Source organism: Polyodon spathula, chromosome 3 (assembly GCF_017654505.1).
Source record: "Polyodon spathula isolate WHYD16114869_AA chromosome 3, ASM1765450v1, whole genome shotgun sequence".
NCBI classification, from domain to species: Eukaryota; Metazoa; Chordata; class Actinopteri; order Acipenseriformes; family Polyodontidae; genus Polyodon; species Polyodon spathula.
The window spans coordinates 9,989,377-10,003,456 of NC_054536.1; the positions used below are offsets into that span (position 1 = coordinate 9,989,377).

At 36.5% G+C, this 14,080-nt stretch overlaps 1 protein-coding gene across 1 annotated transcript; it reads right to left on the reverse strand.

Moving 5' to 3' along the window:
• Window positions 1-2,955: 2,955 nt before the first annotated feature.
• On the reverse strand, window positions 2,956-11,232 carry LOC121312704 (Y+L amino acid transporter 2-like). The gene is made up of 10 exons (XM_041244394.1): window positions 11,054-11,232; window positions 9,808-10,313; window positions 6,242-6,367; window positions 5,991-6,135; window positions 5,638-5,761; window positions 5,052-5,155; window positions 4,805-4,901; window positions 4,547-4,696; window positions 3,984-4,167; window positions 2,956-3,337 (listed from the first exon to the last, which is right to left on the reverse strand). Exons 2-10 carry the CDS (start codon window positions 10,289-10,291, stop codon window positions 3,243-3,245), a joined length of 1,509 nt encoding a protein of 502 aa, XP_041100328.1. The 5' UTR covers window positions 10,292-10,313; window positions 11,054-11,232; the 3' UTR covers window positions 2,956-3,242.
• Window positions 11,233-14,080: the final 2,848 nt, after the last annotated feature.

Sequence of the window (14,080 nt, forward strand, 5' to 3'; positions counted from 1 at the left end):
CCAGTCGAATTCAGCCACAAATTTCATCTCCCCATCGGTTTCTTGAACAGTCTGATGTTGAAATATTGTCTGGCATTATTTCGGACATTCCCTGTGTACAGGCACACTGTTACTGAAGAAAATTTGAATTTGAACTGTTAACTGCAGAAGTTATGTTATTTGGCTCAGAAGAGATGCTGGAAAACAATGATTTTGGACATTATCAGTGTGATATTATGCAGATGTTTGGGTGCATACAGATCATTATTCAATGACCAAATACATATACAATATTCAAAACAGCAAGGTGGGATGGTTTGTTTTATTTTTCATGTAGTGCTGATCTACACTTTAAACATAGGAACCTGGGACCCTCTATTACATGTACAGTACCGTTGCCTGTTCTAGTTTTAGCCGAGCACTCACTTCTACATGCTTAAATTAATTATAATTTTGCAATAACATAAAACATACATTTTGCAACAGCAACTATATGGTTTCCAATGTACACTGCCGGTCATACACAGTAATTGGTATTTGTTCAGTACTCTGTGGTCATTTTCTGGATGTTGTTTTTACTTCTGTAAATTGTTCTGTGTTGGTTATACTGTGCCAAAAATCATGTTGCCATATATAATTGTATACGTGCATTTCTCTCCTGCGTCAAAATAAAAGATTCTTGTATGTTGTACCTTGTTAATTACAATAATGGTATCATGTTCTGTTTCTGCTTCCGCATTGCATCCGATAGCCACTGCTGAAGTATGGCAGATAATTAGGTTATCACCCTTCTCAGAGTGAGGTAACCTAATTTGTTAAAACACATTAGACGCAGCGCAACCTTAAAAAGAATACAGGTTAATTGCACAGGATTTATTAAAATAACCACACTGGTGTACACCTGCAAAGTGCCAAGACAGGAAATTTTCTTTCTTGCTACATTCATTCATGGTTTAGTCTTAGTGTATTGTGTTTGAAAGCAGGCATGGGTAGCAAGGTAGTTTTTAGGACAAACACCATGTATATTTATCAGTTTGAGAATATTCTGCTCTCGATTTGTTAATGTCTGAAAAAGTAGGATCCAGACACTGATTGTTTGTGAGTGAAGTCTTTGAGGTTTCAGTATGAGCAGGAAACAACTCGCACATACAGTAAAACACTGTCAGAAACCTGAAATGACTTCATTTTTGGCACCTTCAGTGGGAGAGTAGGCATGACTTGATTGGTGTTATGGTAGGGCCTGTGCATTGGGTAGTTCACAGATATTAAATTGGCTACTCATTTATTTTATGTTATGTGGGCTGTTTTATATGTACCTTAGGGTGAGCCCAAGGACAGATTGGAGGGTCAGGCACATCGATTATCTGACAGAAGACTGGCAGTTGATGTGGAAGAACTAAAATCGGTGCTGGGCATGAGTTACAGATTTTAAGTTGGCCATTTGTACCAGTGACCAGTACGCAGTGGTTTGCAGCATTAGCACAAATAGACTTGTCTTCACTACAGACCTGAGTCATTACAATGGATAAAAATATATATATATATATATATATATATATATATATATATATATATATATATATATATAAAACATTTTATTATTTGTTATGTAATACAGTTAAAGCAGTACAGACAATATTGTGATAATTGCAGTCTTATTTGTTAAGCCTCCTGCGCATGCTTCAGGAGCTCCCACCAGATTCATCTGGAAGGCACTAGGAGGTGTATTCAAAGCCAGCAGGATTCAGAGCCAACACAGGAAATGCTTAGGGTTGTAATGCATTTACTGGCAGTCTAATGAGTATTATTCACCAAGTTAAACCTCCAGCACCGTGCTAAATTAAGTGTTATTATCACTGGAATTATTTTCTATTGTTTGTTCTCTGTGAATTTATAGCAAAAAGTTCAAGAGTTCCAGCTGAACTGAAACAAACAAAAAAATAAATTGCAAGCCAGAATCATGTTCAAGATCATGTTCTACATCACATCAAAATGTGAGGATTTGCTCCTATCAGAGCCCCTGAAGATATATATATATATATATATATATATATATATATATATATATATGGAAAGCAGACTGGTGGAGAGGAAGAAAATATAGGAAAGGCAAGTGAACCAAATGGCAACAAACAATAAGAAAACAATCATATTAAGTAGACCTGTTAAGAAGAGTTTGGAAACATCATGAAAAGCAGATAGTTTTCAGGAGTGTATTTCCACCAACCACGATGCTGTTTAAATATATTTATACAATAATAGAGAAGCTATTCTTTAGGAAGAACTTTCATTGTATACCCTTCATAATGAGTTAGCGAAAAAAATAATAATAATTGAGCTTTCAGCTCCCTCTTGTGGTGACAGTTTAAACTTTTCTTTCAGTGCCACTTCTCTATACCAGAAATGTAATTAGGCTGTTACGTTTTTAAAAAAGGGGAAAATATAGATTTGGTAGATTATTGCAATAAATAAAAGAAAAAACAGTGTTTATTGGGCTTTCCCATGGAAACTGACCTTGTCTGTTTAGCTTCCCAGCTTCCCTCCAGACAGCAATGCCCAGTAATTAGGCTTCTGCTAGGTCCTTTTGTTTGCCCCCAGGAAGTCATTTCTCTGTTTGGCCTTCATTTTATTATTATTATTATTATTATTATTATTATTATTATTATTATTATTATTATTATTGCCCTCACATGACCTTTCACCTGCAGGCCTGTTTTACACATGACCAAGCTTCAAATGCACACAAACACACAGGCATCTGTTTACAGTAGGTGTGCAGTGTGGTACATTAGTAGAGTAACATAGTTTCCAAAAATGTAAACTTATATTAAGATATACTGTAGATGAATATATAATAGATCAAAATGATGGCATCATATTAAATATCCTGTTTACAGGGATGTTACTGAGAAACCAGGATGGTTTGTACCTTACATTCTATCTATCTATAAAAAAAATAACCAGTTATTGCAACGATTTCCTTTTACTGACACACTATTTATAGACAATGAAAATGGCACACAATCAGCATTTCATCTGTTACCACAGCACTACAATGCACAACAATCAAAAACAAATGTAAGTTTGACTGATATGTTCCTAGAAAAGATATCAGTCTGAAATATTATGCATGTGGTCAAACAGATGCTGTTAGATGCTGCTTTGTTTTTGATGAAAAGTAGAGCAATCAACAAGGTTAGCATCCACCAATAAATAAATATATTACACAGCGGCCCCTGCAGGTCATGCTGTGAGTGACCTTTTTACTTGGCTTTGTTCTCACTCAGTTTCTCAGGCTCAATGTCCAGCTCGGTCAGACAGCATTTGCACAGGATCTGTGTGAATCTTGTAACAATTTCTAAAAAAATACAACATCCAACAGTAAGAACAAGGGAATGCAAGCATTAAAGCTAGGGCTGTATTTTTTCAATGGTAAAAGAAAAAAAAAAAAGAGTGCTTATTTAACAGCATTTCAGGGTTTAAAAATAGTTATTTAAAAATAATAAAATCCAAAAATAATAACACACATGTGAAATGCTCCTTTCTTGTAATGGACAGAGCGATCTATAACAGAAATATTTCTAATCTTTATCGTTGAAAACATTTTAAAGAACTCTATGCATCCTGTGCAACAATTTACCAGAAGTAAATTAAGCTGGATGCCAGGTTCCTAATGGAAATGTTTGCTGTATTTATTTTGAAGTGATAGAAAATATGTATATTTAGACTATCCTGACAGGGGAACTACATATCGCGCGGCAATGGGTATATTTCAAGGAAATTGTGAAATCTGTGATATCCGTAAAATTTTTTTAATTAAAGCCCCCAGTAACTGTAAGTCAGGCCATTCTGAATGACCCTATTCAAAATATATTGGGGTGTACTTTTCTTTTCAGAAGTGCTGGGTCATTAAGACGTGCAATATCTAATCAACACCAAATGATCCCCTTCTCCAGGCAGTGGAAATATTATGTGGAGCAGGTATTCAGACAGCACCCACTTACCTCCTATACGCCGAATAGTTCTCGGCCTCTTTTCTGCAGGTAAATAGACCCCTAGTAAATAAACAGGGACTCCAGAGAGAGCTATTCCCACTCCAATCAGAGAGTTGATGGTGTCACCATACAGAGGAACAACCACCAGGAACAGGGAGCATATGCAATAAATCACTGGAAATATGAGGCTGAGCTGCAGATGGGGGAGAAGAAACACAGATTAAAGATGATTCCTCAGTTCACAAGAGACTGGAACCTCTTTCTGGGGTGCCAGAAGTTACCTTGACTACCGTACAAAGCCTAACATGCATACTGTACTTTCCAGAAACAATTCATCACTAATACTCCTCAAAACTCTTTGTACGGTATATGACTAATGGAATCTCTCTGCTAGTCACTTTTACTTGGAAAGACCAAAATACATAATAGTTAGAGAACAAATCAAGTGTGCTTGTGGACAAGTATACAAACCTTGGATTTTATCCACTAGAAGATTATTATACCCTGCAATTATCACTTAAATATATAAGGGTACGTATTATAACAAGAGGTGCTAAATTCATGTTTCTTACCTTGATGGGTCTTGGTCTGTCAGGCTGAGTAAACCGCAAATATATTAACCCTGCGATGGACAAGCCCATAAATAGCCAATAGCTGAAGCTGTAGTAGTTAATAAGAAGAAACACATCTTCCACACAGAGGTACACCAAAGCCATAAACCCCTGAAAACACACAAAATATCCACGTTGAGCTTTGCAGTGACAGTTCATATGGGTCGGCAAAAATTGAAGTTTCAAAGCACAGACAATCTGGACTGAATGTGCACTTACATTAAAAAGAAGTGCAGGAACAGGTGTGAAGCGTTCAACATGAATCAGGCTTAAACTATCAGGAAGATGTCCTTCTCGTGCCCCAACATAGAACAGTCTACAAAACAGAACATAAACTCTAAGAACTTCCGTTAATGCCTTGTTAGTCTTGTATTATCAGCACTCTTTAAAGCAAACAGGCCCCATGCTGTAACTAAATAATTGAATCAGAAATATTGCTTTATTACAGTGTGTGTCTTTTAAATACCTGGAGGCTGCAATAATTGATGCGTTTAATCCACCATAACAAGACATGGCCACAGAAACAGGGATGATCCATTTTGCATACCCGAGGACCTCATCACCAAATGTCTGCAGTCAAAGGAACAGTGTTGTTAGTGTAAGCTTTAAGCAATTGCATTTTGAATAGGACACCATTTAAAAAAAGGAACTGGGATATTTTAAAAGAAGTGAAAGGTAGAGGCAAATTTCCAGAGAGGAATTAAACAGGCACAGTTACTACTACCAAGTACAAGCTTGGTTGTGATTAGGGCTATCAGTTTGGTATATGTGAAGCAGGCTCTTGTTAGTTTTGTACTTTTAAAATAATATTATTCCTTTGGAATCACTTGGTTAAAAATTGCCCATAATCATGTAGTCTACAGGATTCATTTTTGCATCTTTTACATTTGTCTAGTCAATAAAATATGCAAAATGGGTTTCACAGTGTTGTTTTGTTCAGTGATTAAATACATTTGCAGTTTATTTTATATCATTTTTGTGTATTATGGTAAATGTCATAAATCCATTGCTGTAGCTTTCATGATTAAAATGAAGTGATTTCAGAGGCTTACCACGGCAACCGCATCACTGGCCAAAAGAGATGGCATGTCCAGTACAGCATAGTAGGCCACATTGGTAAGGAGGTAGATAATAGTTACAATGGGCATGGATATCGCAATGGCAAGGGGAAGATTCCTGAGGAAAGAGAAGGCTACATATATTAGGCTATCCCCTGTAAGTAAAACAATTACTGCATAACAGGGATGATTCTCAAAGCTTTTATTTCCACCACATATAAAATAAGAAAAGGGTACCCATATATAAATAGCTTAGAAAATACATCCAAATCCTGCAAGTTAAATTCCCGGTTAGTTTTTTTCTCCCCTCCATTTTGTAATCTCACCCTTTGGGTGTTATTAAATACCTCTCTGGTTTCTGGATTTCCTCAGTCACAAAATTGAGGGTATCCCATCCAGAATAAGAAAAGAGGGCTGAGTAAAGAGCAAGCGCTATGTTACCAGCCTGTGTGGATGAACCTTCGAAGGGAGACTCAAAGTTTTGTGTGTGTCCTGCCAAGAGAGAGAGAAAAACAAAACAAAGAAATGTTTAACCAGGCCTGGTTTACTATTCTCTTAGTTTTGACAATTATGGTCGATTATAATTTTCTTGTCTTACCTTGGCTTATTTTTACAAGCCCCACAGATATAATCATGATTAGGGCTACAAGTTTGGTATATGTGAAGAGATCCTGTACTAGGGTGCCCCACTTCACATAGGCACAGTTTATAAAGGTGAGGGTACCTGATTGAGAAAAACAAAACCAGAGACAACCTGGAAGTGAAACTGTTGCTACAATAACAAATAAATAATAAAAAAAGCTCAGCTATTTCCACTCCTGTAGTGGTATTTTATTTTCCGAATTACACTTTTTTTTTCTCACAAATGCACTATTGAAAGCTTCGCCCATCCTTAATTACCCCCAAACCCAAAACATAAATACAAAAAATATGTATCTTAAATGCATACAGTGGTCTCTTTCACATCAGCCTGTATATTTTCCAAACTTCATCTGGACAAAACCCATGCTGTGAGAAGTGGGCACTGCAGCCTCCTCATAGAGTTAAACACAACTGAATCACACAGTGTGTGGTGCCTATGAAAGGTTTACTTCATATCAGAAGATGTGTGGATGTGAAGTTGTGAAGTCTTCTTTCAGCAATGTCAGGAGCATTAATGAAGTGAATTACAATACATACTTCTGTATAGGACCAGGGCTGCTGACTTGGGGAAAGAGATTGGGTACCTGCCTTGAATATTCTGGAATTCAAAAAACAAAATCACTGGAAGCACAAAATACGGACGCTTTACAAGGAACAGTCATAATAGGAATGAGCTCATTTCGGAGAGAAGACATTTCTGTAGCTATCTATTGCTAACTTCCCTCAAGGAAAACAACCCTCCAGATCAGCTGCCTTGACACCTTAAACTTCTAATAGTTGCACAGTCATGTCATTTCAACTAGGAAATTGTCCCCACCCCTTTAGTGCTGTCTTTCCTGTTGGTAACCAATTAGCTGCTTCCCCTAATGACAGACATGCTTGCAGCCAGTAAAATGCCTAAATAAACTGCTGAGGTGAAAAGACCAAGGAAGGAAGATTAACATACACATATTTCCTTGAAGACAAAGCTAGCAAACTGCAAACCTTTCTTTTACCTTGTTAAAAACCAGATGTCATGTTTTAAATTCAACATAATGTTTGCGTTATCATCTTTTCTTTCAAAACTGCAGATTTGAGAACTAGTATAGAGTAAATGAAAGTGCGTACCAGGAAAGATTTAAGGAAGTATGTTGTTAGCTTCCCACACTTGAATGCAATAGTTGTATGTGACAGATACACTAAGCCGCAGGGGTTGATAGACAGAGCACTGTGCCATGAATGCCAAGGCAGCAGATGGTCACTAGATGAATATATCAAGTGCAATATAATACTTTTTAGTATTTACACAGTATTATTGGGAGAGATTAATAAATGCAGAACTGAGTTGGACATTTATACTCATTAGATGACTTGCATACCAATATACTGGTACCACTGAATAGAATCACCTGCTTTCTCACAAGAGCAGTGCTAAGCCAAAGTGTAATTTATTTACAAGGAATGGCAAATGGCTGGGGGTGATGCATCTCCTGCCACACAGACTGCTTGCTTTTTAAAATATCTTGATAACCCTGAACAGATGATAGCATACATCCAAAATTGGCAGCATATTTTAATTAGCAAGATGTCCCATAAATGCACTGACAACCCCAGATGTTATCCAATTGCTAACAATGCAGAATGACTGGGTGATATATATCAAAAAGGGATGATCTATTAGCGAACATTAAGATTTATAGTAAGCAAGTGGTCTAAGTTTGGTAAAAGGGCATTAATGTCCAAGTTCCACAGTTGTGTTTCTTTCCCAGTGCTCATGGAGGTTGTGTATTCCATGCTCCAGTCTGCAGGGGGTGTTTTGAATTTGACATGAACACTGGTGGAGGGCTGGAATTTCTGACAGGCATCTTAGATTACCACACATAATAAAATAGATTATAGCAAGACTGGAAAAGTACAATACTGTACTGGTACTGGACAGAAAGGCTGTGTAGAAAACTGACAGTTTACGATCAGTGCTGTAAAAACCTGCTACTGTATGGCAAGTAGCGGCCCTAAAAAATGGGCATCAAAACTCTAGGCCTACCACTTTAGTAACAACACCTACTTGTTTTCCCTGCATCCATTACCAGACATACACTGACAGCATTAGCAACCTTTACTATTAACCTTTTCTTGTGTTCAAATTATTGGTGCGTGATAACATAAGGGTTTATTAACATTTATATGATTCTAGCAGGCGTTCTAGTTGGCAGAAACTCATGCATTTCTGGCTGTACAGTGTGTCCTCACAGACTGTGTAAATCCTGGCAGGGATTTCAGATGCCAATGCCAGGGCTAAGAAAAATACTCAACTTCTTCTCTTAATAAAATTTAGAATATCATTACAAAACTGAAAAGAGAGAAGCTTTTGATAACAACAAGCCTCTCCACACATTGGGCTCTGTCTCATTTTAAATTCACTCTACTAGGATTAACAAATACCACAAGATAACTTACAACATCATTACCAAATTTGTAGCATGTGACAGGACAACTGTAAGCTGTATATATGAAACCAGAAATGAAGAGCATTTGTAAATACATGCTGTAGGTTACAGTCTTTATTGCTGCTACATTTCACATTTGTGATGGTAGAAAATGATTCTGTTCAAACAATCCTGACATGAACAATACAGAAAATTTATATTGAAATGTACCAATACAGGAAAACCGCAATTGGATTCATATAGATATAAAGAACAAGCGTATTTAGATCTCCTGGTGTTAAAGTCTTAAAAAAAGAGACCCCACAGATGAAAACAAGATAAGAAAAACATAAAGGACTAAAACAGGCAAGAAAAGCCAGCTATTCAGTCAGCAAGTTATATCTGCAGACCAAGAGACTACATCAAGGAAGCCCATAACAGTAAATAAACTATTTGTTTTTAACATTGGAAGGGTTCTGTCACATAGGACTATGAGTAAAACATCACAGCAATACTGTATTTGCTGTTCCTTTATGGAATAATGGGAGTGCAGTGTTTTATTACTGTTTTATGCCCAACACTGTAAATTAGAGAAAACTCTAAAAGTCACTTAAATGGCACTCTCCCTATAAAAACTATAAATGACTCGCATGCTCTGTTAGAGGTGTTGTTTCCATAACCGGGCTATACCTCGGGTCATATTTAGAGCAATTGTTATTTTAAGATGTTCTGAGATGAAGATATGACAGCAAAACAAATTAAACATAAATAAGCTTTTAGCTGTGACGATTCTGAAAGAGAGTGCTTCAGTGACAACAATGATTGAGATGGCTATCTTGAACCTACACAGCTGTAGCCTCTATGTGTTCCAGCTTTTTTACCAGGAGACAGAGTGCACGTTCTTGCAGATCAGGCCTACGTGACTATTCTAAACCATAGTTACTTTCAATCAGTCTGTGCGATAAATATACAATAGGATACGTCTTCATTACGTACCGAATCATAGTTTGTGGTAAACGACAGAAGCAAAAGTAGTTTTAGATGCAACCCATTCCGACAAAAATTATTCAGAAGGGGGAAGGATACATAATAGGTAATATACATGTATGATACTTACAAAGACATGCAGCTGCAATCAACCGGACAGCTTCATTAGGAGGTTCACAATTTGGGAAGATGGCCTGGACGATGTAGTTGCCAAAGGTAATTGCTATGACTGCCTGCGTTGAGGGTTCAATAATGAGAAGGGAAGACCAAAGTCTGATGAAGGCTATAAAGCTACCAAAGGCCTCCAAGATATAGGCATAACTGGCCCCTGATTTGGTGATGGTTGTCCCAAGCTCAGCATAACAAAGGGCCCCAAACACTGAGAAGATGCCTCCGAAAGCCCAGATAACCAGGGACAGCCCATAGGAGGCACTGTACATCAGAACTCCCTTTGGAGAGACAAATATCCCTGAGCCTATCATATTCCCCACTATTAGACAGACACCACTGAGTAAAGTAATTTCCCTTTTCATCTGCATTTTGTCTTCAGAGCCTTTCATCTCATTAGGTGTGTTGCCTTCTTTGGAACAATAGGTACTGTCTACCGGAGCCATTGTTATAACAGCTTCTTGATTCCTATGGACACATTAGGAAAGAAAGCATCATTGAATCAACAATGAATAACACTGTACTTGAGGTATCAATAACGCCTATTTTGATATGCAAGTGTGTAAACAGTACTGCTGTGAAATCTGTGTTATATAAGTTAGTGTGTACAGTCTACCATGTCTCTTATGGTATAAGCTGAGCTTCATGTTTTAGTTTTAAAAAAAAGAACAAAATACAGTTATTTCTGTTATCCATGTCTACATTTTTTGTCATTTGGTATTCTGTCATGCACAAACTGTCACTTACTGTATGTTCCCAACCCTGCCTTTTGATTGGCTGAGAGTGTCTTCAGGATTTCAAATTTCTTAGTATGCTTTCTAGGTTAGATTTTCTGTAGATTTCTGTTAGAATTCTGTTTTTTGCTTACATTTTATTATCAGGCTTAAGGAAATGTCTCTTTCTAGAGCCAAAATAGGCAATTTACAGGCATTGTTTTTGTCAATGAATTAGATGACATGTTCTTATTTCCTTGGTATCAGTGGCAGCACATTATCATGCTCGAATAAGGAACTTTAGAATAAGCAAACAAATACATAGAATATTGAAGACCACATCATTAAAAAAAAATAACAAAATAATTAACTAAAAGCTTGGTTTTAAATTGTATGCTTGCATCTTGGGTAGAAAAAAGGCACATATTTTAAAATCAGTTACTCATTTTAAATATCTGGAATAAACCATTCAAGTAAAATATAAAAAACACTTACCTGTAAAAACTGGTTTATGTGGCTACATAAAGCAAAATCTTAAGGTTCTATCCCCTCCTGGAAACCAGAGTCAAATACTGTACATGTTTTTTTACGAAAGCCAGAGTCATAACAACACTTGCACAACAGCTGCCTTAAGATATATGGACCATGTGTGTCTTGCTTACAGTTAGTCTGTTCCTCAGCACTGGGGTACATGGATAGAAATAGTGTCTAGTGTGCCTTCTATTTTGGTAGCTGTAACCAAGGAAGTTAGTATCCCATACACCGATATTGGTTTAAGAACTTCTCACCACAATTAGATGTAAATCACCTTTTGAGTAGATTAAAATATTTTAATATAACAATATAGTATTTGTTTGTCTTCAGCCTTTTTGCATAACTCAATATTATCAACTAAAGTTTTATTGCTTGGTAAAACCAACACATACACACACACAACTATCACTTCATTTCAGCCAAAGTGTTATCAGATTTCACTTGTGTGAATTGGCAAAACTAACCAGTTTATTATGATGCAACACAGATAGTGTTTTCGAATCACAGTAAACAAACGCGTTACTCCTATGGCTTGGACTTTCTATATTTATTCGGAAGACCCCATTTGTAGATTCAGAAGTCAATTTAGAATTTTTAAAGGTTAATGACATGTTTTTCCTCCTCTTAATATTACTGGAGGTGTATAAAACAAACAGGCATGTTTCAAGACAGCTGCCACTTGCATATTAAAGAAACACAACACACTTTATTTTCAAGACAAACTTATCAAGTTGTCATTTCTGCTGCTGAATGCTACCGACACTTTCCAAGGATCGACATAGATGTAGATGGCAGTGATTCAACAGGAATGAGCCTATACAGAGGTTTTAACCGGGATGTAATTGACAAGAGCAGATTTGCTGTACGAACGAGGAAGTAGAGCAGAGGTCTGCTCTGTGGTTGGCAATGTTTAGGCCGGGGTAGTGCAACTAATGCATTTTTGGGGGATATTTGAACTTTCATATTAACTTTCATATATATTTTTTTTTTTTACCAATTAAACCTACATTGAGATTCAAGTGTTACTCTTGGTTTTGCAAACAGTTGTTCATATCATCATGATTCCCTATGATCAACTCAACTCTAGCCAGCTGTTATTTTCATACAGAATTTCCATATTTCACTCAAACTAAAAAAAGTGAAAAATTGTAGGAGAGTTACACTGACCTGTAAAATAAAACAGGACCCAATGTTACTCTGAGCTGCTCACAAAGACATCTATTGGATCTCCTTACAGCAGTTAGACCAGCATGACAACAATTTTTCATTCCACACCCTTTTCCTCAGTTACCACCCTATAGTATGGTACTGCATGACATTACAAACAATTACTTCAAAAGACTTGATATAGTGCTCACAGCAAGCTCAGTGCTTTTCTTCAAAACTGTACAGTATGCTGTTTGTTGTATACATGCAGTGTGAATGATACTGTGTATGACCCTCTTGTAATCTTAGGGGGGTGGCAGTTTAAATTTAAAATAAATACATGACTTGACAATTAGCAGCATTTACTAGTTTGAAGTTTAAACTTTTTGTTTATTTCAACATTCATTTGCATCTTATGAAACAAAGTTTATATATTATATATTATATATATATATCTATATATATATATACATACATATGTTACATACACCCACCGTGGGCACTGGCAAAAGTATTCAGACCCCTGACCAATCTAACTCTTCAACCCTGTTACATAATTACAAATGGTACATTGAAATTTCATTCTGTTTGATATTTTATTTTAAAATTATTGTAAGGTGACATTGGTTTTATGTTGGGAAATATTTTTAAGAAAAATAAAAAACTGAAATATCTTGCTTGCATAAGTATTCAACCCCTGTGCTGTGGAAGCTCCCAGTTTGCATGATGAAAGAAATTGCCCTGACGAGGACACAATTACCTTACCATTGGCCTCCACCTGTGAAACATTAAAACAGAACGAAATTTCAATGTACCATTCGTAATTCAATAATATCAGAGAATTGGTCAGGGGTCTGAATACTTTTGCAAGGCACTGTGTGTGTGTGTGTGTGTTACACTTCACCTTCAGATCACCAGCTCTCTTTCTTAGTCACTGAATCCCCAGGAAATACCCTAGGCTTCATTGTTAGTTCTTATACATACACTATTACAAGCTGTAGAGGCTTACTGATCACACACACTACAATTCAGGAAAAAGCAGTGTACAACAAACCCTAGCAGTAAATTAAGTTGACACACAAAAAAATATTTCTAGAATCTCTTACATTTGACATGTATCATTTAAGATGTATTTTTATAGTTCATATTGGACATGTATCATTTAAGATGTTATTTAGTAACATATCTTAGACGTCATCTTATAACTGATACATCCGTCCTAGAAATCAAACACAAAGGTGCACCAGACAGAAGTCAAATTGCACAATACATAAAATAATATGCGAATATAGAAGGTGCCAGGGCGGGTTAAAATTAGCGGGACCGTGGTACCGACTTGATTATACTTATTTCTAATTTCCATCACATGACGGTTGTTAGTATGTTTAGACTACGGAAGATAGAAGGTGCAGTAAGAAGTACAAAATATGCACATGAAGTTTGTATTTAATTTTATTTTGCACCAACTACTTGAAAAATCCTGAAAAAAATGAAGTTTGCCATATTATATATCCAGAGTCTTGAATATGGCACGTTGATAACAGCAGCCATGATGTAACACAAATGACTCCTACAAACTTTATTATTCAGAAGCACAGGTTAGCACGACACAGCACAGAATATATCAAGGTATACAACCTTGAAGAAGCATTTCTGGAACTATAGGATACATATCTATTGAGAAGTGCTTTATTGTGGAAGCAGTTTCTAAAGGTGGAAGAGGAAGTAATGCTTGCAGCAAACCCCCCCCTCCCCCTCCCCCTCCAAAGATAAAAGAAAAAAAAAGAATCCTACTTTTAAGGGGGTATCACAGCAGAGTATTTGCATGTTAAATAAGAAACA

What these genes read in the sequence shown, in the direction of transcription:
- LOC121312704 (XM_041244394.1), bottom strand. Translation starts at nt 10,291, where the DNA reads ATGGCTCCGGTAGACAGTACCTATTGTTCCAAAGAAGGCAACACACCT. An exon ending in GATTGCAGCTGCATGTCTTT is followed by an intron (nt 6,368 to 9,807) that starts GTAAGTATCATA and finishes TTTCTCAATCAG; the next exon opens with GTACCCTCACCTTTATAAAC. An exon ending in AACTATTCGGCGTATAGGAG is followed by an intron (nt 3,338 to 3,983) that starts GTAAGTGGGTGC and finishes GTATTTTTTTAG; the next exon opens with AAATTGTTACAAGATTCACA.